The sequence below is a fragment of the Mauremys reevesii genome, linkage group 4, assembly GCF_016161935.1.
Source record: "Mauremys reevesii isolate NIE-2019 linkage group 4, ASM1616193v1, whole genome shotgun sequence".
NCBI classification, from domain to species: domain Eukaryota; kingdom Metazoa; phylum Chordata; order Testudines; family Geoemydidae; genus Mauremys; species Mauremys reevesii.
In genome coordinates, this window is record NC_052626.1 from 45024721 (window position 1) to 45050143 (window position 25423).

The window sequence follows — 25423 nt, forward strand, 5'->3', positions numbered from 1 at the left end:
CTTTTAAGTTATTGCACAAGAATTCTAAAAGTACACAATATATTAATATTCTATTAAGGATATGAAATGTCACACCAATTTTCAAATGTTTCTCTTTCATGCATGTGTTCCACACATGTCTGGAAGCATGTGGAAGACTTACTGGAGTAATATTCAGAACTTTATTATTGCCCTTGGAAAACAGGTAAGTTTGAAAAGACCAAAATATTAGCTTTTGGGGGGGTTAATGTCAGGTAGAAAAATTAAAAGCAAAATGATTGGGACAGAATGCTTGCCAGTAGATACAGCAATGCCAAAAGGAAGTTTAACATTAAATAAATTTGTATTTGTCGGACCACCACCAGTATACCTACGAGTGAGACGTGTTTATGTACAACAATGTAAACTTTACCGGGAGCCATTTTTACATTCATTAAAGCAGAAATTTTAAGACAGCTTTTTCTGTTCAAAAAGTTACAACGCAACCTTGGGGCTGAAATTGCTGAACACAGGGAAGCCAACAATGACAGTACAGTTTTGTTTCACAGTGGTTTTGTTAACTTAAATTTCACATTAAACTCAAGCTTCTAAATCACTTTCCTCTACAGTTCTTGGTTTTTTTCAGCTATTTTCCACCTGCTTCTCTTTTGTACACTTGGCACATGTGTGGTTGTGTCAGGACTCTGGGAGATGGGTATGACCTGGGACTAGAGTTATTTGGTCGATGGCCTTTGAGTCCTCTGCTGAAGAAACAAAATGTCTTTCTTAAGATGCTGAAGCATCCACAGTCTGCACAAAACATACCAAAAGAACTGTCTCAGTCTCAGCCACCTGAGGCCCTTGCCATCACCAAGCAAGAAACAGAAATGACTTTTTTAACATCAAAAAAGAAGCAGAAACGTACTGTGGAATGGAAACACAAATGCTGGACAAAGCTTATATTTACAAATAGATAGAAAATACAAACACCTTACTGTTTTTGTAACAGGATGAAATACAGGAAGAATGTGAGAGCCACATATTGCCTTGATAAACAAACAAACAAAAAGCAATATCTTAACAATAACAGTGGATCACTTAACCTTGTCAATAAAGGATTTGTTCTCTAGAGACAGATCATCAGCAAATAACTTCTGTTTGGCCACTTTCGTTGATTAGAGGCATAGCATATCTTTCCCTATTGATTTTTCTTTATTGATTTTTACACAATCTCAATGACAATTGCACATTTGCAGAGTTCTTGTTGACTTAGAATAAATATGGGTGGTTTTACCAATGAAAGTCCCATGAGCCCTTTGAGGGATGTAAGATCTTCTTTACTTAAAACAGTGCAAGGGCAATAACCCATGGATCAGTTTCTTATGTTTTGGCTAGTTCAATCCAAAAATTTTGTGGGAGGAAGGTCAGGGGGAGAAATCTGTAAATGTCACCAACACAAAAGATCAGTCTCTGAGCCAGGAAGGGGAGGAAAAAAGTTGAGTTGTTCTAGAATGAATTTCATATCAGAGAGCAGAGGCTGTGACAGAGTGACTACCTTCTCGGGCTGTCTGCATGCCCTTGAATGCCAGCGACGCAGGAATATCACAGTTGTGAGGGGAGAGCGGAGTGCCTCCAGCATGCTGCCAACCATGGCCTGTCACATAACCAGAAGGGGCAGCACTGTATGTCATATAAGGCGACACCTGGGCTGGTGTAGGGTAAGGCGCCATAGTTGGTGCTGAGACAAAACCGCTGACAGTTGGAAGACCATTTGGTGCCTGAAAGGGAAAGAGGGGAAAAAAGTTTCTAAAATATAAAGATACATTTTTTTCTGCTTCAGAAAGAATGAACTCCTAATAATCATGAATTTGTACACATGTCTATATAGCCAGGGGGCAGGGTACTGGACTGAGAGATAAGGAGATTTTGGTTCTATACCTACCTGATTCTACCACTGACTTGCTGTGTGACCTTAGACAATTCACTTCAGCTTGCTTTGGGTGAACTCTTGGTCCCATTCAAGTCAATAGCAAAACTCCCATTGAATTTAGTGTGGCCAGGATTTTGCCCTTTGTGCCTCAATTTTCCTGTCTGGAACATGGGGATAATTATACTTACCCGCCTTTGTAAAGTATGTTTAGATGTATAGCTGAAAAGTGATATCTGTGTGAGTAGTAGTATTACTCGTGTCTTTTTAAGCCTGCTTCTACATCTTTGGGATCTGCTCTTGCAAATGATCTTTACTCACAACTCCCATAAACTTCCATGGGACTTTTGTGAGCAGAACAATTACAGGGCACTTGCAAGAAGAGCCTTACCATTTTTTCCTAGGTGTTTATATAGGCTGATGGCAGGGGTGCTGGAACAACTTTTATAGTGGGAGTGCCAAAAGCCATTGAACCAAACTGTAAACCATGTGTATGATGGAAATCACTCAAGCCCAGGGGTGTGGCAGCTCCCTTAGTTCCAGCACTTATGGCAGATGGTTAGAATTTCTATTTAAAATAAAAAGGGAGAGACGTTCAGTCTGTCACAGGAGGAATTCACAAGGGAATGCCACCCTTTTTAAATGAAAAAATGCTCAGTGTTTTAATTCACACACTGCAGATCCCTCCTTATCAGAGTACATGCAAAGCAAAGTCATTTATCTTGCTCAGGTTTTGATTCATGTAGTGCTATTTTATGTGTCAGTGTTATTTTTTTCAGGAAGGAAGTTTTCTATTCAAATACAAGGGCACTGCATATAGAGTCCTGATTCACCAAAGCACGTAAGCATGTGGTGTTCTTCAATTCAGTGCACTTAGATTTAAGCACAGGCTTAAAGTTAAGCTCCTTTGCAGAATTAGAACCAAGCTGTGTAACAGAGATGTAAGAAAGGGGGCAAACTTTTGTTTTGGATAAAACTTCACATAATGTTAAAATTTTCTACTTTGCCTATTTTTCTCTTCTCTGGATTTCATCTGGCCAAATTTCAGATTTGTATCCACATTTTAGGTCTTTCCAAATCATAAAGGTCTGGTTATGATCTCACATATATATACTTTGCACCAGTGTAACTCCATTAGGACGGATTTTCCTGTCTTTTATACTAATCAAATTCAGGAGTGAATCCACTGAAGTCAAATTAAAGTTTTACAGCAGTAAAACCAGCATGAGAGAGAGGAATCCAGCCTTGTGTATTTAACAAGCATATTAACACAAATTATACAGCTGTGGAAATAACATTTTTTTTTCAAATTTATAAATGTTTAACTGAAACTGAATTTGCCATTTTTTTTTCCAAATCTAAATTTTGATCTGAAATTCAGCCCCAGTTAATGTTCTGGTATCTGAGGTCTCCCATGCCTGCTCTGGTGTTATAAAAATCTCTTCTGTGCCAGGTTCTTGGGCTTTTCCTAAAGGTAACAGAAAGCACTTATCATGCCAGAGTGACACAGCCAGGGGAGCCCTTAGATACATATTATAAAGCTCTGAAACACAAAGATACGTAATGTGACTATAAAATGGGGGAAGGAAATTGTGCCTGACATGGATCCAGGGGGAAGAAGAGCTCTGGGAATTGTCTCTCATGGAGTTTCCTCTGAATTCTTCTTATGAGTGTGGGGCTTGCCCACCACATGGAAAAACCAGGTCATCCATCCCTCAACTCCCAGGAAACCACAAAATATGGATATCCTGGCTATGCCTCTGCACTGGCTCAGGAACCCAGTGAGCCCCTCACCAGTCCCCAGTCAGTACAGCTCCAAGTGAAGCTGCACTGCTATGGAATGCTGTCCAGGGGGCTTCCTCTGGAACTCTCCCCTTTAAAAGTATGAGTGGCTCTGTGCAGAAGTTATACCACCAAAGTCTGTATTACCTTTTCAAGGATTCCCCACAGATTTTGGAGGGTGATGGGTGTCTCCCACCAATCCCCCACTTTACTCCTCTCCACCCCTCTTCTGCACAAGCCAAGGCAGATTCCCCACAGAGTGCAGATCTGGGAGAACAACTGGGCTCCAATTTTGTGAAGGAAGGAAGACAATAGAATGTTTATCATCTGCTGTACAGAATATCATTCTATAGAATGTTCTCAGAGAATGTCTCAAACACTGGCTGCTTCTCTTTGTGCCTCTTAAAATACATTGAAAATTCTACTGCATGAGGCATTATCTTACTTGGGGAAAAAAGAGGTGATTAGAATTCAAAGGTGTCATTCAAACATGTGCTCTGATATTTTATCATTGCCATATTAATGCACTGTTTGATTTACAATGACAATGATTCTTTTCACACCACTCACCCACTATTAAAAATAATTATGCTTGGTAGCAGTGTAACTTTTGGTCTTCAAGAACCACTGTCTGTTGGGTCCAGTCCTACAGGCTTTACCTAGGCAAAATTGTAATTGAAGTCAGTAAGAATCTAGTCTGGACTGGCACTCCAGAACTGAATACTGTGTATTGTGTGAGGCAAATCTGGCATTGTAAGTAGAATTGGAACCAAATAAAATATGCCACGTGTCATTAAAATAAGTTTATCAGGCATTATTCAAGAATAGGTTACTGCATGTTTTCTTGATAAATGCTTAGACCCAAAGGCACACTTATTTCATCTTCTTACATATCTTTACATTGGCCTTCCCTAGCATGATACCATGCCAGTGAATAAAACAAACAGCCACGGATTTTAAGTTTTGGAAGAGTTCCAGTCTTTTATTGAATTACACTGCATATTTTACCTGGGTGGTTCATTAACAAAATTTGACTACAGATTCATTCATTTTTATAAAAGATAAATAATAAAAATATACCCTGATTTTGTAAATGTCAAATTAGGCCTGCATGCCCCCACCCCTTTTCTTAAACCCCACCACTGATTATTTGATATATTTTAATATTACCCAAATACATTGCTTTGGGATTTAAAATGTAATTGCTCTAGTGACTTGTAGTCCAGTATGGAGCCTTTCACCTATTGGTCACCAGTTCAAATCTTTCCTAGGGGTTGATAATGACTGAAAAACTGTTATCACCTGATGACTCTTTGATTAAATGAATTGGCCTCATTTTAGTTCCTAACTAACCAGTCTTTATCTCACAAAACCATCATCACAGTAGGCACTAATTGGCACTCTAATTTGAAGTTTCAGCAAAGAGACCAAGGCCCAAACTGTCATGGAAACGGGTCTACCCTCCAAATTAGGTTTGAGGCACATAGGTGGGGCAGTGAGAGGAAGCTTTCATTGATGATGATTCTGATGATCGTATGGGTTAACAGAGAGCTTGAATCTCCATCTGTCAATCTGGCACTTCTTACAAGCACTACATTCACTTACAAAATAAATGGAAGGGATTACATTCCATGACCCTGTATGCATTGGACGAATAATTCAACCTATGTATTTCAATAGGAGGAAATGAACACCAAAATCCAAACATATATAATTAGGAGTGGGAGAACCCTATGGTGTTTATGAGTTTGTAAAACCTTTAGAACTTTAAGGACTGAGTTTCGTGAAACATTTTTAAGTTTCAAAAATATTTTTCTCTTAATTTAAACCATTGTTTTTCAAGGGAAATTTAATTTTAAAAACAAATAAATGTATTTCTAACTGAATGGAAACCTGTGCTATACAAATAATAAAGAATCTCATTGGAAGGTAATTACTGCTCTGTTGCTAGGAAGACCCGGGGAAAAGCTTTCCAATGTTGCATCTGCCCAGAACTCATGTTTTGCAAGAGTGAAATGAAACTAGAACCTCAGCAGTTCTGAGTTATGTTCAAAATATAGAACCCACAATTTTCTAGTGGGGGGTTTGTAAATTTAGCAAAACAAGTTCTTTCAATGTGCTTGTAAGATTCAGGGCCTGATTCTGCTCTGGCTTCTACCAAATTTACACAGGTCCCTCTCCACTGAGTTACACCTGATTTACACCAGTGTAAACAAAAGGAGAATCAGGTCCATGATTTAAAAATAGTTGGCCACATAGCACTTCAGCTGTTGCAATTCAGAATTTCTCCAGTGAAGTCAATAGAGCTGTACTTATTTTTGCCAGCTGAGGATTTGGCCCAATCATTTTATTTGCTTATATCTACACCTCTACCTCGATATAACACTGTCCTTGGGAGCCCAAAAATCTTACCGCATTATAGGTGAAACCGTGTTATATTGAACTAGCTTTGATCCACCGGAGTGCACAGCCCCGCCCCCCCAGAGCACTGCTTTACCGCGTTATATCCAAATTGGTGTTATATCAGGTGGTCTTATATCAAGGTAGCGGTGTATATTTGAGATTACATTGGGGCCAATGACTGACACTTGACTCTCAATAATCTTTGGAACAAGTAGCTTACATTGGCCATCTGGCCACTTAGGGTATGTCTACATTGCAACTAAAAACTCGCGGCTGGTCCATGTCAGCTGACTTGGGCTCACAGGATTCAGACTACGGGTCTGTTTAATTAACAACGTGGGACGGTCCCAGAGCTTGGACTCCAGCCTGAGTTGAACGTCTACACTGCAATTAAACAGCCCCTTACGTAGCCCAAGATCTGTGAGCCTAAATTGGCTGGCCTGGGCCAGCTGCAGGTGTCTAATTGCAATGTAGACATACCCTTAAGAATCAACTCTATTCCTACTGAAGTCAATGACAAAACTCCATTAACTTCGGTAAGGCAGGGTTGGCCTCTAGCTTGTGTTTTCTGAGGAGACAAGGAACAAACTCCTCGGACAATCTCTCCTATTTACCTCACAGTCTCCACCATCTTCATTTAATGGTTTTCATTTTTTCCGGTCGTGGCCTGTAGAAACCATATGGGCCAAATTCTGCTCTGAGTTACCCCAGTGTAAATCCAGAGTTCCATCAGTGAATGAGTCCTATCACTTTGACGTGATTTAATCCTTATCCCTTCTCCCCTTACCCCCGTTTGTCTGTTACACGTATGTTTTATGGGTGCCTGCTATATTGCCTGATCCTGCAAAACCTTCCTCATTGAATTCTATAATTGTAAGCTTTTTAGAGCAGGAACTGTCTCTATTTAAAATTTATGCAAAATACCATGCAAAGTTATGGCAGTACATTCATGTCTGTTACTGTAAATCATAATATTCTGGATGGACAATGTGTAAGTGGTTATTATTTTGACAGAGTTGCCTCCATTATTCTGTCTCATCAACCCATTGTTCTGGTGCTTGCTGTGATATTCCATTAGGCTAAGGTGTTTTTGGAGCTTTCATTCTGAAGAGGTGTTTTAAACATCTATGAAAAACAAATTGTAACTTCCTTGAGAAACAACATTTTTCATGGGCAAACAGTGCCTTCCTCAACTACCAAGTTTATCAACACTAATGAGCTTGATCCAGTAATCTTGCTTCAAAGCAAATTTCCCCACTGGAATCAGTTGGAGTTTTGCCTGTGTCAGGTCAATAGGAATGGACCTCTGGTAAACAGTTGCTATCTCTCAACCATAATATCAGTGTGGATGTAATGCCTCTCTTTGGAGCAGCAAGCTTCACATCTTAACATTATCATCCAGTGCAGAGCCATCACCCAAAAGCAAACTAAACAAACTATCAAGGTTTTCACACTAGTGTTAAGAGCAGCAGTTAGCCTTTAGAATGGAGTGTTGCTAGCAGCCTTGATTATAGGCACGCTGCCGTAACTGCACAAATAAGACATTTTCTCACTGCTCATTTTTCAAAATGAAAAGCTGGAGCAATTTCTGCAAACTGGACATGTGCATCCAAAGTGCTGAAAACACATTTGCAAAGTAGCTGCTGAACGAGTAAATTTTTCCATAGCAAAGGAAAACTACAGCAGAGAGCATGGCTGCATATCTAGTCTTCTGACAGTACGAGTAAATCATCTTAAATGCCCCGAATATGTTTAACGTACTTTGTGATGTACATATAACTAGTCAGAGAAGTTACAAGAATATGACTAGAAGCAATCAAAAGCAAACTGTAAATATAAAGGAAGCAAACATGCTAAATCACTCCCTTTAATTGGATGGTAAATATGATTTATAAATCAAGCAAACATATGGGATCCCCAAGAGACGGGTAAACAAATTTTTCAAGTAAAACATCATCAGCAGGTATGTAATGGAAATCTCTTTTAGGAAAGTGGATTGCCTACAGATGCAATTAATACACATACATTTCTTCTAACCTTTTAAAATAAATAACATAAAATAATATTTTGGTTGTGATTGTAGTTAATAGAATTAGGGCTAAATTCTGCAGTCATTACTAAGGCCTTTGGCATCAGTGGGAGAAATTACATGATCCTACAAACGCTCATGAATGTTCCATTGATGTTAATGGGGATACTCATGTGAGTCAGAATTACTTGCAGGAGTAAGAGTTTACAGAGCTGAGCTCTAGGTAAGGACTGCAGTACTTGGCCTTTTTACGATAAAGCTCTTCATAAAAGAATGTCTCTGAGAAATAATTTTGACCACAAGTTGTCTCCAGATATAGCTATGTATAGCCAGATATACATGAGTAGTCTAGTTAGAGTGAATTCTGCAACCCCGTATTTGCTGAGTTTTCATTACTATGCTTGATCCAAAGATCTATGCATATTTTATAATGTACTGTATCCAGCATACTGGAAATAGTTACCTTTACTAGACATGCTCCTGTTTCCAACTGAAGTCAAAGACAAATGCTCATTAATTTCACTGGGAGCAGGATAAGATTTATTTTAAAAACTGGGAAGGAAATTTTCATTAAACAACTTCTATGTTCAAAAGAAAATTTCAACCTGAATAGAATGTGGATTATCTAGTAGAAGGTAGAACACTGTCTTCAAATATATTACCTCAATTTCAGCATAGTAAATATATTAGACTGCAATACATTTGAAATTATATTATTTAAAAAATCTAACAGTGTAAGTGTGGTAGCTTTATACTTGGTTTCTTGCTCAGGGGAAATGTAATTGCACTGATTTCCAAATTATCTGGCTGTGAAAACTGAAGAGAGCTCTTCGGGAGCTGGGATTTAGTTGGTTTACTCTTTATATATAAATGACATGGAGCAGGATTAACAATCCTACATTTGAATTGAACAGGATTATTCTGATGAATAAAATTATGCACATGCTTAAATGTTTGCAGGATCAGGGTCCAAATATTTAATTAACTAGCTGTCCACATACAGTGGATCTCTCTGAAGTGAGGTCATTTTTTTTCACAGAACTTTACTGTCAATTTAGGTTCATGGTAACTAGAATTCAATATGCAGTGTTTTGTAATGAAACTCCAAAAGATATTCACGCTACTTCAATATAAAATGTGGTCCACTCTCTTAATAATGAGCAGGTTCTACCCTCTATAGTTAATGCACTTTTGTATTAACTTAAAGTTGTTTCCCTTTTTTCATAGACAGCTCCAGTTGCACCAAATAACACACAAAGTTGGATCAGACTAATTGAATTTTGTAACTACAGTTGTAATATTCATCAAGACATATTTTAATTATGTTTGGTTATCAAATTCCAAATCTGGGTCTCTTTAGGGGAGCAAAAAGCTGTTCTCAGAAACAGTAATAATAAATTTGATTTGCCCACCACCAACAGCCCCCTCCCAAACGTTCCAGAGGCACTGCACAACATCACGAAAACAAAATTATAACAGAAATAAAAGTGAAAACACCTTTAAAAGCCAAACACATTTTAAAAACAGACCCAAGGAGTCCATGTCAACAACAGTGTAGTAAAAGAGAAATAACACATCTGAGACCCAATAATGGTCATATAAACAAAACAAAACTTATTTTTTGGAGGCAAAAGAAAGGGGATTGAATATTGTCAGGGAGTTTTGTTTTGTTTTTTTCTAGAGAGGAAATGTGGATTTCATAGTGGAGTGGATTCCACACATATAGTCCACCACAGCTAAGGTCAATCATAGAAATGTATGACTGGAAGGGACCTCAATTGCTCATTGAGTCTAGTCCTGTGCACTGAGGCACGACAAAGTAATATTTAGACCTGTGTTTAATCTGTTCAGAAAAACTTCCAGAGACAGAGATTCCACAACCTCCCTAGCTAATTTGTTCCACTGCTTAACTACCCTTATAGTTAGGAAGCTTTTTCCTAATGTCTAACCTAAATCTCCCTTGCTGCAATCTAAGCCCATTACTTCTTGTCCTGTCCTCTGTGGTTAAGGAGAATAATTTATTACCCTCCTCTTTATAACAACTCTGACAGACCCAGGCCAGTGGGGTACAGGAGTCTGGTAGAGGGCAAATATACTGGTCACTGGATGAGTAGTTTTCTGTTCCCTGAGTGACCAGAGCAGGGGCTGCACTAGAGTAATCAGGAAACTGCTAGAACCAATTAAGGCAGACAGGCTGATTAAATCACCTGCAGCCAATCAAGGCAGGCTAATCAGGGCACCTGGGTTTAAAAAGGAGCCTACTCCAGTCAGGCAGGGAGGAGCCAGAGGAGAGGAAGTGCGTGTGAGGAGCTGGGAGTAAGAGGCACAAGGAGCTGGGAGTGAGAGGGTGTGCTGCTGGAGGACTAAGGAGTATAAGCGTTATCAGACACCAGGAGGAAGGTCCTGTGGTGAGGATAAAGAAGGTGTTTGGAGGAGGCCATGGGGAAGTAGCCCAGGGAGTTGTAGCTGTCATGCAGCTGTTACAAGAGGCACTATAGACAGCTGCAATCCACAGGGCCCTGGGCTGGAACCTGGAGTAGAGGGCAGGCCCGGGTTCTCCCAAACCTCCCAACTCCTGATCAGACACAGGAGGAGTTGATCCAGACTGTGGGGAAGATCACTGAGGTGAACAGATCTCCCAATAAGCACAGGACCCACCAAGGTAGAGGAGGAACTTTGATACACAACCTTTTCCATACTGGAAGACTGTTATCATGTCACCCCTCCGTTTTTCTCTTTTCTGGACTAATCAAACCCCATTTTTGTTCAACCTTTCACTGTAGGTCATGTTTTTTTAGACCTTTAATAATTTGGACCTGTTGCTCTCCTCTGGACTTTCTCCAATTTGTCCACGTTTCCTGAAGTGTGGTGCCCAGAACTGGACACAATACTCCAATTGAAGCCTTATCAGTGCTGAGTAGAATGAAAGAATTACTTTTCATGTCTTTCTTCCAACACTCCTGTTAATACATCCCAGAATGATATTTGGTTTTTTGCAACAGTATTACATTGTTGACTCATATTTAGTTTGTGATCCACTATAACCCTCAGATCCTTTTCTCCAGTACTCCTTCCTAGGCAGTCATTTGTATTTGTGCAATTGATTATTCCTTTCCTTGCATTTGTCCTTGTTGAATTTCATCCTATTTATTTCAGACCATTTCTCGAGTTTGTCAAGATCATTTTGAATTCTAATTCTCTGTCCTGAATCATATGCTAACATAAGACATGACAGTGGCATTCTTAAAAGGCAGGTGACATATGAGCATTGTACATTTGCTCCAGTGTGCATTTTCAGTTCAAAATCTGATTTACAGAACATGATACAATATAAGTGGAGGTCATTCTCCTTTGAAACTATGGTGAGTGCTCTACCAATACCTAAGATGGGTCTAGTAAACCTATGGACCCACTTTGATGCAAAGTTATATAAAATTTTCTAAATAAATTCTATTTGCTTTAAGTTTAAAACTCCAGCCTCAGCTATGGAACTGCAACTGGCACCTCCATGAAATCTATATAATATATGGTAAGGAATTAATGTGTTGCTTGTCTACATTGATAGATAAACGTGTATTGTTCTCACAAGTTCTATAGAAAATATCTACCTAATATAGTATATTTTAACAATATAGTCAGACCATGCTGGGGTCAGCAGGATGGAGAAAATAAGGGAGTAGGAGCTACCTCAAGACTTGCAGGCTCATAGGAGTTGTGGGAGAGCTACTAATAGTGCTAGTAATTTGCCCTCCCAGTGGAGACCCATCACCCAAAGCCAGCATTCCCATTATCCATCAAGGCTCCAAGCTCGCAGGGGCAATTATCAGGTGCTGGCAAACTGATGAAGTTGACATCAGAGCCCACTGCCTGTGACTGGGAATACAGGCAATCCCCATTGGCTATCCAATTGCTATGGCAGCTGTAAAGCACCAGGTATAGATTCCTGTCTCTATTCTCCTGCACTCCAAACACAGGAAGGCTTATGGGATGGGTTTCTAACAAATTCCCATGTTTCTGAGAATCTGGTCCTGATGAGGATCCCTCAACACTCAAGCTCCTCATTCCTTCAGAATAGGTGCCATGATCTTGACTACTGTGACTGAGTTCCCAGACAGTGATGTCCAGGCAATAAGTAGCTGGCACACAGGAGCCAACCTGGGTGCCAACCATTCACTCACCTCTCTGACTTTCTTTATTAGTTTCATCCCGGTGGAATGCCCTGAAGCCATGTGGATTGTTGGGCAGGGCACTGTGTTTTGGGCGTGGAAGCGGGTGGCCAGTAAGAGGCAGGTCTCACAAATAGGATTCGAATGGGGTGCGATCCAGATCACCTGGGAAGGAATCAGGTGTATGTAGTGGGATCAGCTCATGCCGCTCATCCACAAAATGCAATGACATGGATGCCTAGACCTCATCATCCACCTTGGTGACAATGTCCTGATGATGTGAACCAGTGTAGAGCAATTAATCAGAGTACAGCAGGACTGGTCAGTCCCCAGGCCAGACTGTTCTGGTCTAAATTCCTACCTTTTCAGGTGTAGTAGGCAACATAATCCCTTCAGCTAACTGGGCAATTAGGAATTTTACTTGGCACCTTGGCAGGGAAGCCAATGGGAACATGTTCTGAGTGCCCAGGACACTTGATGCCTGAAGAAAGTGCATTTCTAGGATATTAGCAGGGACTTGTTTATCTCTGGACCTTCACTTATGAATCTAACTGTTCAGAGTCTGATTAGGAGTGGAGGATGCCAGCTAACTAATTTGCCAGTGGCATTTTGTGGCAAGTAACCCTTGGAAGAGGGTTAGATAATAGGCCAAAACATTTAGGGCTAAATATTCAGCTCACTCTTACTAGGGTCACCATTTTCTGTGGGTGCAAATAATTGTGGATGAAAATAATTAGTGGTGCTGTGCCTACTGCACCCACAATACATTGTCCACTGTAACCAAAGATTAGGATCTTAAATATTTACATGGCCTAAACTGTTGGTGCAAATAATTATGGGTGCAGAATTGCACCTGCAGTTATTTGCCCTCTATTGCCCTAAAATGGAGGCCTGGATATGAAAGTCTCTCCCCTATGATATAAGAGGTTGGAGTTCATGACCTCCCAATCTTGGTGCAATTGGGAGGAAGGAACAGTAACTCCTGAAAATTCCAAAAGTGAATGTTCAATAGCTGCTAAAAGGTTTGGCTGTGGGTGAGTGAAGCTCTCAGAATGAGAGCAGGGCTTCTTACATATTAGCGCTAGCCATGAATAGTGTCTCTAATTTGCTAGAGTGGGGCCTCATTCAGGGCCTGATCCAAAGCCCATTTAAGTTAGTGGGAGTCTTTTCGCTAACTCCAGTGGGTTTTGAATCAGATCTTAGAAAAGAATTAACTTGCAGGATACCTGTCCTTAGACACTAGTTCTTAATGTTGGCCTGTTAAGAAAGTAGCAGACATTCTAGTCAAATGTGCATGTCTTCTTCCTGCAATATCCACGACAATAAATTCTGAGAAAAGTATTGTGATAATATTTGCCTAACATTCCACTAATTAAATGTACACATAACCCAAATCCTTGCATTAATTATAGTAATGCAAATACGAACTTCAGTACTATTCAATTTGTGCTTCCATAAAATTAGTCTATTCAAGACCTAGTCCTTTGGACACTGCAGTTTACAAACTGTTCATACTTATAAAACATCTTTGTTTCAAATGCAATGTACAAATGGAATTCTATTTATTTTAGCGCCACAAGGATTTCAGTTAGTTTCCCTAAAAGCAACTGTGTATACGAGCGGCTTAACTCTGAAATCACTTTTCTTTAAATGCATGGTATATTCATTTTTTCATATCAATGTTCACAGACAGTAATTACTCTCACAAGTATTCTCAACACTTAATAAAGTATGTTTTCAGGCATATATGTGGCTGTGTTGCTGAGTCTGAAGATGTGAAGCATTTGTGAACCAAAACTGTCACGTTCCCAGAAAAATCTAATTTCCGCATCAAGTTCCTCTTTACTCAGACTGCGCTGTCTGCCATGTGGCTTTGGCTACAGAAGTGTGTAAAATGATGCTCTGGGAAAATATAAAGCAATTGCTTGCATACAATTTAAGAGTGGAGGTATCCGTTAATTAAAAATCAATAGGAACATTACAAGACATCTCTGTGATTTCCTAGGGAACTTTTGATGCAAAATCAGAATGTGCCAGCCAAAGTTTTCAAGCTGTCGAAGCTCAAATATAGGACAAAGTTTGGGGCTCCAAAGACACAAGAAAATTATTAATGTGGGGAACTTAAAATGTTGTACATGTGAAAGGTAGATTTTGTGTCAAGTGCATGGGACAGCACATTGCAAAGACAAAAAATCTGGAGATTTTTGGCATGATTCTTTAGTCCTTACTCAGGCAAAATTCCCATTGATGTGCAGCAAGTGTGCAGTGAAGAGCAGTATGCAAAGGAGTCTCTGCACCACCTACATATTGCAAAGGGGGCACTGCCTGTGCACCCAAAAGACTGATACAGGAGTCAGTGAAAGTGTTGCCTGCATGATCGGGCCCATTAAAATGACTGTGTTGCTTATACAAAGTTGGAACAAGTAAATATAGCAGAACTGTATTTAAAAAACCTTATTTAGGGCTCAATTCTGCCACCCTTTCTCATGTGGAGTGACTTTCTGTTGGGCTACTTGTGTGTGAAGAAGCACTCCACTTGAATAAGGGTAGCCGAATCAGACTGAGGCATCTGGGTGTAGCATTCCCCCCAGTGCAAGTGGTGGAAAGCAGAACCACCTGTGTCTTGCACATTGTTGGTGCATAACAAATTATAAATAATGATAATCAGTAATAGCTGTATTCTCATCTCCCACTAAACCCTTGTTCAAAGTGCAGTGTGGCACATTCTCCGCACCCTTGTTCTGCAATTAGAACTCTCATTAGAGGCACAGAGCCTGATTCCTCACTGGTTTACTCTAGTTTTAGGCCAGTGAAGCGCTACTGACTTTAGTTATGTTGGCGTAAAACTGGAGCACAGGGTTGAATCTACTATTTTAAACCAATCACTTCTGTTCTATGGGTGAAATTCCACATTCATCCCCCTCTGGATAGAGCTTCAGTAAACAAGATTTGTGCAGGGAACCCCTTGGAATGGCATTCACCCAGTAGCCCACGGGCAGCGCACGTATTTCACTGTAGTCTCTGTGTAGTATGAATACTGGCTGAAACTTCTTACTCCATCGATTCTAGATACTCTTACCCTGGATCCACACAAGTGCAGACCCAAGGGTCTCTCCTCCTTCCCATGCCAGTCTACCAGGCAGTTCCCCCTTTGCAACAGGTGTGGAGACACCTCACAGTCTTGCTGTCTGATTTAACTGCCTCAGAATGTTTACCACAGACGCACTGAAGTAGGGTGAATTTCAACCCAAGTGAACAAACTGATAAGAAAATTGCCTGTGCATTGAGCATTCAATCTGAAATCCATTTTGTACCTTGTTGGAAAAGTTCTATTCAAACCATGAATCTTGTCAAAACTGCAAAAAATTTCACATTCTTCTTGGGCATTTATTTCCTTTTGAGAATATTCTGGGTAATAGAAGTAGTCAATTTATGAATTAAGACAGTTATATACATTTTAATTAATATTATAGAAAACAAGCAAGAACACTATACTGTAAGTAGCCCAGAATATAAATTAGAGCTTCCCAGAGACAGATTTAATCTACAAATACTATTCTGAAAAAAAAAGATGTTTTTAAAAGTACTCAGCAGTACTTTTTATTTTATTTTTGAATATGCACAGCTCTGAAAATGACATTTTCCACAACTGCTAACTATTTTTTGGGCTTTCTGTCATGTGGACAATATACATGTGTTAAGTGAACACAATTTTACTAATAGTGTAGCATTTGCCCCCATTTTTTCCTACATTTTAAAAGTAATTTTTGTAGTCAACTTTCTAGGTTGTATGTAATGTTTAAATAATATTAGTGTTGCCACAAGAACATTTATATAAATATAAAATGCATATATATTGAAAGGATGATATGTAAAATACAATTTCCTATGCTCGTGTGGAAAACAATTGTAAGGTTCAATTTATGTTACACTGTTCTTTAGCTCATCTGTTAAGATGACTGAAAACCTATCAGATGCAGCAGTTTACAAGGCAAGGGTCTAATCCTGCAAATACTTATGTGGATTTATTCACATGATAAAGTTACCCATGTGCATAAGTCTTTGAAGGATCGGGGGCCTAAGCAATTATATAGAGGGCTGTTCTTAAAAGGACAATGGCAAGGTATTTTTTGCTAACTTGTTTGCATATGCACTATTTATTTTAATAAAACTAGAAGCTTGGAAATTAAATTAATTCGTTAAAGTTTTTTTTCATTAATTGCAACTCTTAGTTGGGCTGCTAGCATTATTTGTAATTGGGAAAAATAAGCTAGTTTTACATAGTCAGGAGTGTTGGAACCATTTTTATATTGAGGGTGCTGATGATGGAAACCATTGAAACCGTTTATTTGGTGTTTGTTGTTACTATGTCAAGCCAGGGAGTGCAGCAGCACCCTTAGTTCCAGCACTACTGTACATAGTGTTAGCAAACATAATAAAAAGGTTGCTCACATTTGGGGCCTACCACATTTTCCATTACATCTATACAGCTATGTTTTCAGAAGTGTTCATTCATTTTGTGAGCACTGTATTTCAGGTGCCCAACTCTAGACACCTTGTGCTTGATTTTCAACAGGGCAGAGGGCTTTCAGCTCTGAAAATCAGGCAAAAAGTGACATCCAAAAATTAAGCCATACAAATTTACTGAACACTTCTGAAAATGCTGCCCTCCAACAATAACAAAATTTGAATACAGGACATGAATTTCCCAAAACAAAGTAGAACCACCCCCTGAATGAATTTCAGACTCTGCATAGAAAGCAGAATTAACATGTTATGGGAAATATGCTATGGTTTTGAAATGTATTTTTACTGTGTGTAAAAAAATTTTATTAAAAATGTGCTACACAAGTCAGTCATATTTAAGTCTGTTACATCTTATCCCTGGGGGTATGATTGGATCCCTTATCAGCAAATGTAAAAGTTAGACAGTTTCTAATATTGTTCAGTAAGAAAAATCATTAAATAGACTATTTAGGAGTAAAATTGCTTAACAATATACAAAAGCAAAGTATATATCCTGTTTCCAAGCTAGTCGATCACCTGGTGAATATGGTGTGAATTTTCAATGTGTTTAAATGCATATTGGGAATTATTCTTTTTAAAGCAGTGAGCCTGAATTTTAACCAAGCTACCTTTAAAATACCTGGGGTCAGAAATCAAGCTCTGTTCTCTAGGTAAATTCACTTAGTGAACATCCAAATGTGAGGTGTATTTCTAGATGCACAGTAGGAAACTGGCCTCTGTCGCTGCTACTATCTGTTCAGTGACAGTATGGAAGTTCAGGTAACTGACTTAAGCATCTCCCCAAACCAGCTCACACATCCCAACAGGGGGTGAAGCCGTTGGTGGCTATACAAATGCCCACAAGCTGATCTGGCTATTCCCAGGTTCCCTGGGCCCTGCCTGGGGGTGGCTTTCCCACGTTCCCAGCAAGCTTTGGGACGGCTGTTTCTTTTTGATTCCTTGCAAGGCCAGGTCCCCGCTGGAGTGCCCCGGGTACAAGCAGGCTCCCGCGCTGTGGGGGCTGCAGTGGAGGGGGCAAAGGGAGCGTGCGGCTCGGAAGCGGATAAAACGAGTCCCGTGGTTCGGAGCGGGGCTGGAGATCCCCCTGGCCCTGCTTGGCGCGACCTCGGCCTGTTCGCTGGGCGGCAAAGCGAGCGCGGTGCGCAGAAGAGAGCGGGGACCTTTGTGCCAAAGGCAGGAGGAGGGGAGTTAAGATGGGTCTGGTTCTTTTCGGTAAAGGGCCCGTAAGCGCTGCCGGGGGCCCGCGGCGGTCCCCGCGCTGCCCAGGACTGGGGGGGCAGGAGAGGGAAGCAGCTGGAGGCCGCCTTAACACCATCCCCGAGATGTGTCAGGCCAGCATCGCCCCGGAGCTCAGAAAGGCGCCCAGGATTTCCGCGCTCTCGGGCCCGATCCTGCGCCCGGGGCAGATTTCCCGGGGGCTTCGCTGGAACCAGGATCGGGCCCTAGGCCAGCTGGGTATTTCAGCCCGGCACCGAGGAGGGGCCTCATGAAGCTCTGCCAGCTGCGTGAACGGGCCCTTCCCCGGGGCTCCCTGTGCGGGAGGCAGAGTCCGCATCGCCCGTGCAGTTTATTCCCCCCCGCCCCCATTTGAGCGGGCCTCGGATTTGAGATTAAATCGGACGAGTGCAAACGCCTGGGCAAAGGCAGCGATCGGCTCCTCCCGACAGAGCCGAGCCTGTGCCACATACAGCGCGACACCGCCTGGGAATCCCGCACGTGGTAACGAGGCGGCTTGGGCAGCAGCGCGACTCCAGTCAGCTGGGTTACGGTTTGTTTGCGGAGGAGAAGGGGGTCCTTCTTCCTGTACAGGTCGTTATAATTGGTCTTCACCGGACTTTTTATGCACCTTTAAACAAAGCAGCGGCTAACACAGCAGGGTACAAAGGAGGGATCGTCCCAAAACCCAGCCAGGCCTGGGCACCGGCCCGGTACAGAGCACAGCAGTGAATAAGGAGAGAGCAGCACAGGGGCTGGGATCTGGGACTTGAGACTGTAGCCAAGCTGAGCCCAGAAGCCAGTGGAGAGTTTGGGCCCGTCCGCAGCCAGCCATTAGAAATCCAGCCGGGCAACCTTCCTGCAGCCAGAAAGGAGGAAAGCTCCCCCCACAGTGCAGCCCTCCCGCCTGAGGTTAGCAAGCGCGGTCTCTCTTTACCTGGCTGTACTTGGCCTCCTGCTCCAGGGAGCTCTTCTCGAGTCCGTTCACAACATGCTGGGCTGAAGGGGGGAAGCTATTTCTGCTCAGGCTGCTCCATTCTTCCACTTTGGGGCTGTGATAGGGCGAGCTGTCACTCACTGTTGGGAGACACCGGCATGGCTCGTTAGAGATTCCGAAAATGTTCCCAGGCAGTGTGCTTGTGGCAGGCATTGCTATGTGTGATTACAGGCTGTGCCTTCCCCCTCACCGCCAACACACACACACACACACACACCAGACATCTCTCAAACTTTACCTGGGACCCAAACCCTAGTAAAACTGAGGCCAGAACTCCCCCTCATAGGTACTGGGGGGGGGGGCTGCACACCCCCTTACTTGAAGTGGTGTCCATCATAGACAGGGGTTTACACTTTGGTACAATGGCTCTCAGCACCCCCACTATAAAAACTGTTCCAGCACCCCCGCTCCCGCGCCTAGCAGGACTGGCTCAGCTGAGTGACAAATCCTCCCTATTGCTGTCCACGCAATCAAGAAAAATAACCGATGACGCCTGAATGACACCACCGGACACCTACTTATAATATTTACAACAGCTTGATTTCCTTCTTCTCCCAGAATAAAAAACTGTGGAGAAAACTCAGATCCATGTATGCTGGTCTCCTGCTTTATGACGTTAAACCTCAAAGGCATTTTAATAGCATTTCAATTTCTGTACTAAATAGACTGTACTTATCTTCCCCAAATGGCCAGAAACTGAGTTACCGCGTTCGGTAATTTGAAGGTGACTTCTGGTGCCTGTTTAGAAAACTGAGTAAATCCCTATCAATTTTTATTTTTAAAATACTTGATGTATAAATTATATATCATGGGGGTAAGTTACATATCTTTTTACTTACATATAATCGCTGTACCTGTAAATTGGTGTGTGTGGGGGCGCGCGCGTGTACACACCTCTATGTGTGCACACCCCCACCCTGCCACCTCACTGTCTATAGAAAATCGGTTGGGTTTCTCTTTGGAGGTAGGGGTTGAAGACTGACGAACAGGAGAGAAAAAGGGAATGGAAGACAATAGGAGAAAAGATCAATCATAAGTTAGAGGAACGAAACTTTCAAAGTTCCTTTCCGTATTTAATCGAAATACAAAGAAACTCACATAGTATATAACGATTAGCACAAGCCCCGGGGTTGTTTCGAATCATTCATCATCACCTTTCCCTGACACCAGGTAATTTAGAGGAGAATATTGCGTAAGAATAACTATGTGCTTGACATAATTATTTCCAAAATAGATTTAACGGAACAATGTAACTTTTTTTTTCAAAGGGAAAAGATACCCGTGTTGTTCGCAACTGTGGCACTGCAGAATTATGAACACACACACGCCAGTAAAAAACGTTTTAAAATCATTGATTTTAAACGCGTATGATTCTGCTAGGGATTCGCGGGGCTGTAACATTTACAGGCAACGAAAATTGTTCGGCATGAACCGGAGTACTGAGGCGAGAATGGTTTCTCCTAAACCACCTCGACCCCGAGCTGTGAAGTGGGCTTGCTGGGAGCCCGAGCCTGTTCCCGCTGAAATCAAAAGCAACCCCTTTGATTGACTTGACTGGGAGCAGAATCGAGCGCTCGTGTTAAACTGTTTCTGTTCAGAAGCTACCTCTCTAACCTCCTTGCAAGGGAAAATGCAGTCCCTGGCATAAGCCTGAAGTTGTCTTAAGAAACTGAGCTCTCTCTGCGAGCCCCCTTTTCTGCTGATCTCACACTTTCCCATGAATAGGGGCTTCCTTTAAATGTCAGCAAGGTCAATTTATCCTACAAATCAAGCGCAAACAACCCTCGTATGCAGTTTCTGCTGTTCAGCAGCCCAAACCTTGGCTTGGGGGAGAGGAGAATGTATATTGTAGTAAATCTTGTAACTCCCAAGTCTGAGATAGAGGAGGAAAGAAATCTAAACATTCAATGGGACCTTAAGAGGCCCTGTTGCCAATATGAAGTCAATAAAGGAGGAATTCATTAAAACCCTCTCAATTTCTAATTTAATTTTCCCTGTTTAATGTTCATTTCAGACATTCCACCCACCGTGGAATGAACATACTCTAGCATGTATATTTTCTAAATCCAGCTCCACACGCACATACGTTTGGTTTGGTTTTTGTTTTGTTTTTTTTGTTTATGGGAGTTATATTTTGAATCCAACATGGGGGGGGCTGCCCTTGCTTGTAAAAACCTTCTAACACCAATGCATTTGGATGCTTGTTATACTGCTATCGTGTGTAGTTGAAAACATGCAATGAGAAAACAGAAAGCCAAACTCCAGTTCCAAGATGAGGCCTCAGAGAGAGCTACAGCCCAGAGTTATTTGTAAAATATGCTCTTTTCATCATATTTAATGTTTGATACTTGACAAAAACTAAACTTGGAAGTGTGTTTTGCTGCAAATGGCAGAGACTTGTTTAGCGAGAAGCTACCGTTTCTAGCCAAAACAAAAGAAGGGGCGTAGAAGAAAAGTGGTCGCTTGGAAAGGGACAAATACAAGTGGAGTATCAGTGGTTTCGTTTTTCTGGACCACCACTTCGGAGGAAAACAAAGTCAAACATAAGAATGAAAGCAATTAGGTGACATTTGAACTTCCTGTCTGAGCAAATTTGGCCTGATTGCGAAAACTAGGGAAACTGAATTTCTCTGTAATTTCAAGATGCTTTCACTTACGAATGCCTGATTTGGTAACAAATATACCTAATACACAGAAGGCATGCGAGATCATTATATCATTAATGGCTGAAAAGGAAGACACAGATGAGATATATGATACAGAAAAAGAGAGTTATTGTGGATGTGCCATATTTTTTAGCCCACGCTGTCTGTTCTTCAGCTAAATGCTCATTGCTAGAGTCAACATTTGCCATTGCATTGTGTTATACGTCCAAAAAGCATAAGCCCATAGAAAATGTAGTAAGACGAGGCCTTGAAACATAAACCCTTAACGTTATTTATTGTGTTCCTGATCTTTAGTGCGTGCTGGAGAAAATAGTTCTGTAGTTTACAAACTATGGAGATAAAGAAATGAAACTATCACTAAACTTTGAAAGAACTGGCGATTTCCTGCTTTGAAACAGAAAAGTCGGAATAGTCTAAGAAAACTGCTCAGAAATTAGGCGTTAAGGGACCCCTCTTTTGCTATCAACATAGTGTTCCTATGTGAGCAAGAAGTGTTTTCTTGGCTCTTCTCTTACCTTGGTCTGTTATGGACCTGATCCCCAGGATATCCGTGACCGAATGGGAAGAGGGCCAGGTCCTAGGCATAGCCATGGTGCTGGGGATTGCGGGCACTCCCGGCGGGGTCGGCACTTTGGCTCCCGCAGCAGTGATGGGGCTGGGGTAGGAGTATATGTGGTTGTAAGGCAGCGCAGGCTGTGGAGCAGGTTGATGCTGTTTGTAAGATTCGTAGTGACCCTGCTGGGAGAGATTTCCAATTTTGTTCCGGAGGATCCGGCTGATGGAGCTGACGGAAGGCACGTTGTACTTGTCACACACGCCATCTGCCAGCAGTCGGTCTCGGATCTCCCAGGCAAAGATGCCCGGATCTCTTTGTTTGTAGGTCCGGATATGTTTCACCACCGTGGGGGTGGTGACCCGAGGCTTGCTGCCTCCGATCGCCCCTGGTAGGATGGAGCCAGTCTCATTGTAGCGCGCCAGGATTTTGCTCACACAGCCATGGGAAACCCGCAGTTGTCGGCTGATGTCACAGGGTCTGATGCCCAGTTGGGCCAATTCCACAATCCGGAGCCGGATGGCGTTAGGCAAGGGTCTCCCATTCACAAACACCCCTCCGAGTTGGTTCACTTCCCCAAAGGCAGGTTCTGCAAGCAAACACACACACACACAAACACATTTGACACGGCAAACGGTTCACGGGGGCCGTTTAAACCCACCCAAATATTAATCATCAAAACGCAGATGTCACCGGTTAGAGGGAACGCACCATAGTCACTTCATTTACAAGGGTTTTAATCTAATGCGGCTGAAATTTAAAAAACAAAAACGTGGCAACATTTTCAAAGCTCGTTGATTTGTGCCATTAAAAATAGTCCAGAATGTACATTCCAGAGGTGAAAAGTGAGATCACACAAGCATACAAGTCTCTTTTTTTCCCCCCAAAAGAGAGGGGAAAGCCAGCGAAATTAGTGGACTGAATTCTGCAAAAACGTGAGAGGTGAGGGAAACTGAAAGTAGTAATTAAAGAAAAAGCTCAATTCTAGTGTTGTTTGCTCCTGTTCATGCTTCTTTGTTAGCAGCACCACTAGCCCCACATTGCGAAGCAAACGTGTTAATTTTTAAACTGCTGCGCTATCGATTTCAGCAACAATGTGCAGCACAGGCTCAAATCATCCGTTAGGCTCCAATCCTCCAGTACTCTCATAATAACATTAATAATAAACCAACCAGTCATTAGCTTGCTCCATTCTGTGCTGCTGACCCTTAACATGTTCCTACAACTTGTAGGAACACGAACAAAGTCAATAAGCAAATTGCGGCGGCACATGATCTCACACTGGTGCTCTCTCTTTTGACAGCCCTTGAACCCTCCTGCAGCTTCCAGCCACTTACCCATTGCGCTGAGCAGGACACCAATAAGACAGCTTCCAAAAGGGAATTTAACAACAGATTCAGTCTCCCGGCCTCCTGCAATCCCGGCTGGAAAAGTCCACGGGTCGCTCTGATTTCCACTCTAGGAGATAGCAAGAACGTAAGGAAAAAGGCTAAAAGGAAGTCTGTTTCCCGATGAAAGAGACTTGAGTTCTGCATTTCAATCTCACAGCAACGTGGGCTGGGCTGGGCTGGGCCGGGCGTTTCAGTCTATCAGTCACCAGAGGCACCCCCCTCCCGGAGGGCGGACCCTAGGAAAAGGGGCCTCCCAATTGGTGCTCGATGATGATAGACAACATAATCCAGGAAGGCTCTTCCGCTTTCTTTTGCAGGCATGCTCAGCACCTGGATTCCTAATACAATAGAGACGAATATTAAATACTTACGTAGTGGTAAGTCGCACTGAGAGTGCAATTAATATAGGAAATATGCGGAATAGTTTAATGATAGCGCTGTAGTAAGGCATTATTTTGTAGAAAAATCAACTGATCCTGTCTCTACCTGTGTATGAGATCTATTAGTTTAAGTTTACATACTTTCAGGGTTGGTAATACCTTTACTAGGCTATTGTCAACGGTGCCAATATTTTGGTCATGTCGCTTTAGAGAAAGCAATCTGTTCAAAGTTTGTAGATACGCCTGCCTTTTAGTTCATTCCAGTTTCCTCTGGCTATTGCTATTTGCACAATAAATGACCAGACAGAAAAGTATGTTGATGTTTATAGCCAATAACTGGAGTCAGCAGTTTCACAGGGGAATAACAGCGACGTCGTGAAAAATGCAGAGTTCTTTATCATTTATTTTGCAGATCATGGAGATTTGTGTGTCTTTACATGATCCTGCTGTAATTTTAAAATAAAAACGTTTTAACCAGTGAATATATTATTTAGCATATGTCCCAGAGAGTTGTGATTGTTAAAGGTACGTTTATTTTTGTTATGAACTAAAAGCGTGTACGAAAGCCAAATGAATCAGTGAGTTGTACAGATGAAACGTGGATGCAACTGTCTGTGTTTAAATGAGGGGGGGGGATCGTTGTGTGTGACCTCCATACAATTTATATTTTTCATTCCTATTGTAAGTGTTACATTATGTTTAATTGTAAGATGTAAATGCCTGATTTTGACTTTAATAAAAACACAAATACTGGTATTATTGCAAGAAAATCGTCAGAAAAAGTTGGTAGGCGCTGAAGTGCTTGCGTTTCATGCGATGTGTGTGTGTGTGTGTGTGTGCGCGCGCGCATGTGTTTTGTTTGGCATCGTTGCCTGTATCATTCACTAGATATGTTTGTGTACATACTTACACACACACCACACATATGTCATACTACACACATAGATTATACACTCCAATTCCAGCCAGGATTTTATAATATTTTTCTTTCAAATTTATGTTTAAAAGTAAAATCTGCAGGAATAGGATATGTAAATGCTATATAATCGAGAAAGAATAGAATCCATTAATTAGAATGAAATATAAACTCGGAAAATAAAAAAAAATCTGATCGGCCCAGAAGGGAGTGAGTTGGAACTGTTTCCAAATATCATTTTCAAATGAAATATTAAACGACGAGGATTTTTTAAGGAGGCAGGTTGTTAGAAGACAGAATTGAATTTCCATGGATATTAGGTCTTCCTTTACAGTATTATTTTAAATCCTAGTGAATCTGCACAATCAGGAATGAGTAGGATACTACCGGAAACAAGACCGGAATCAATTGTATGTTGAAACTATTTATTGATGGAGGGAAGGCGATCATGGTCATTTTGTGGGCTTTTTCGTAATAGTGATACATTTGATCTCCGATACGTATTTTGCACGG

The 25423-nt window shown here is 41.5% G+C and overlaps 1 protein-coding gene across 1 annotated transcript; it reads right to left on the minus strand.

Moving 5' to 3' along the window:
- Nucleotides 1-147: 147 nt before the first annotated feature.
- On the minus strand, nt 148-23564 carry PAX9 (paired box 9). Its single transcript, XM_039534199.1, has 4 exons — nt 23561-23564; nt 22186-22812; nt 18945-19084; nt 148-1736 (listed from the first exon to the last, which is right to left on the minus strand). The coding sequence occupies exons 1-4, from the start codon at nt 23562-23564 to the stop codon at nt 1482-1484; spliced, it is 1026 nt and encodes a 341-aa protein (XP_039390133.1). The 3' UTR covers nt 148-1481.
- Nucleotides 23565-25423: the final 1859 nt, after the last annotated feature.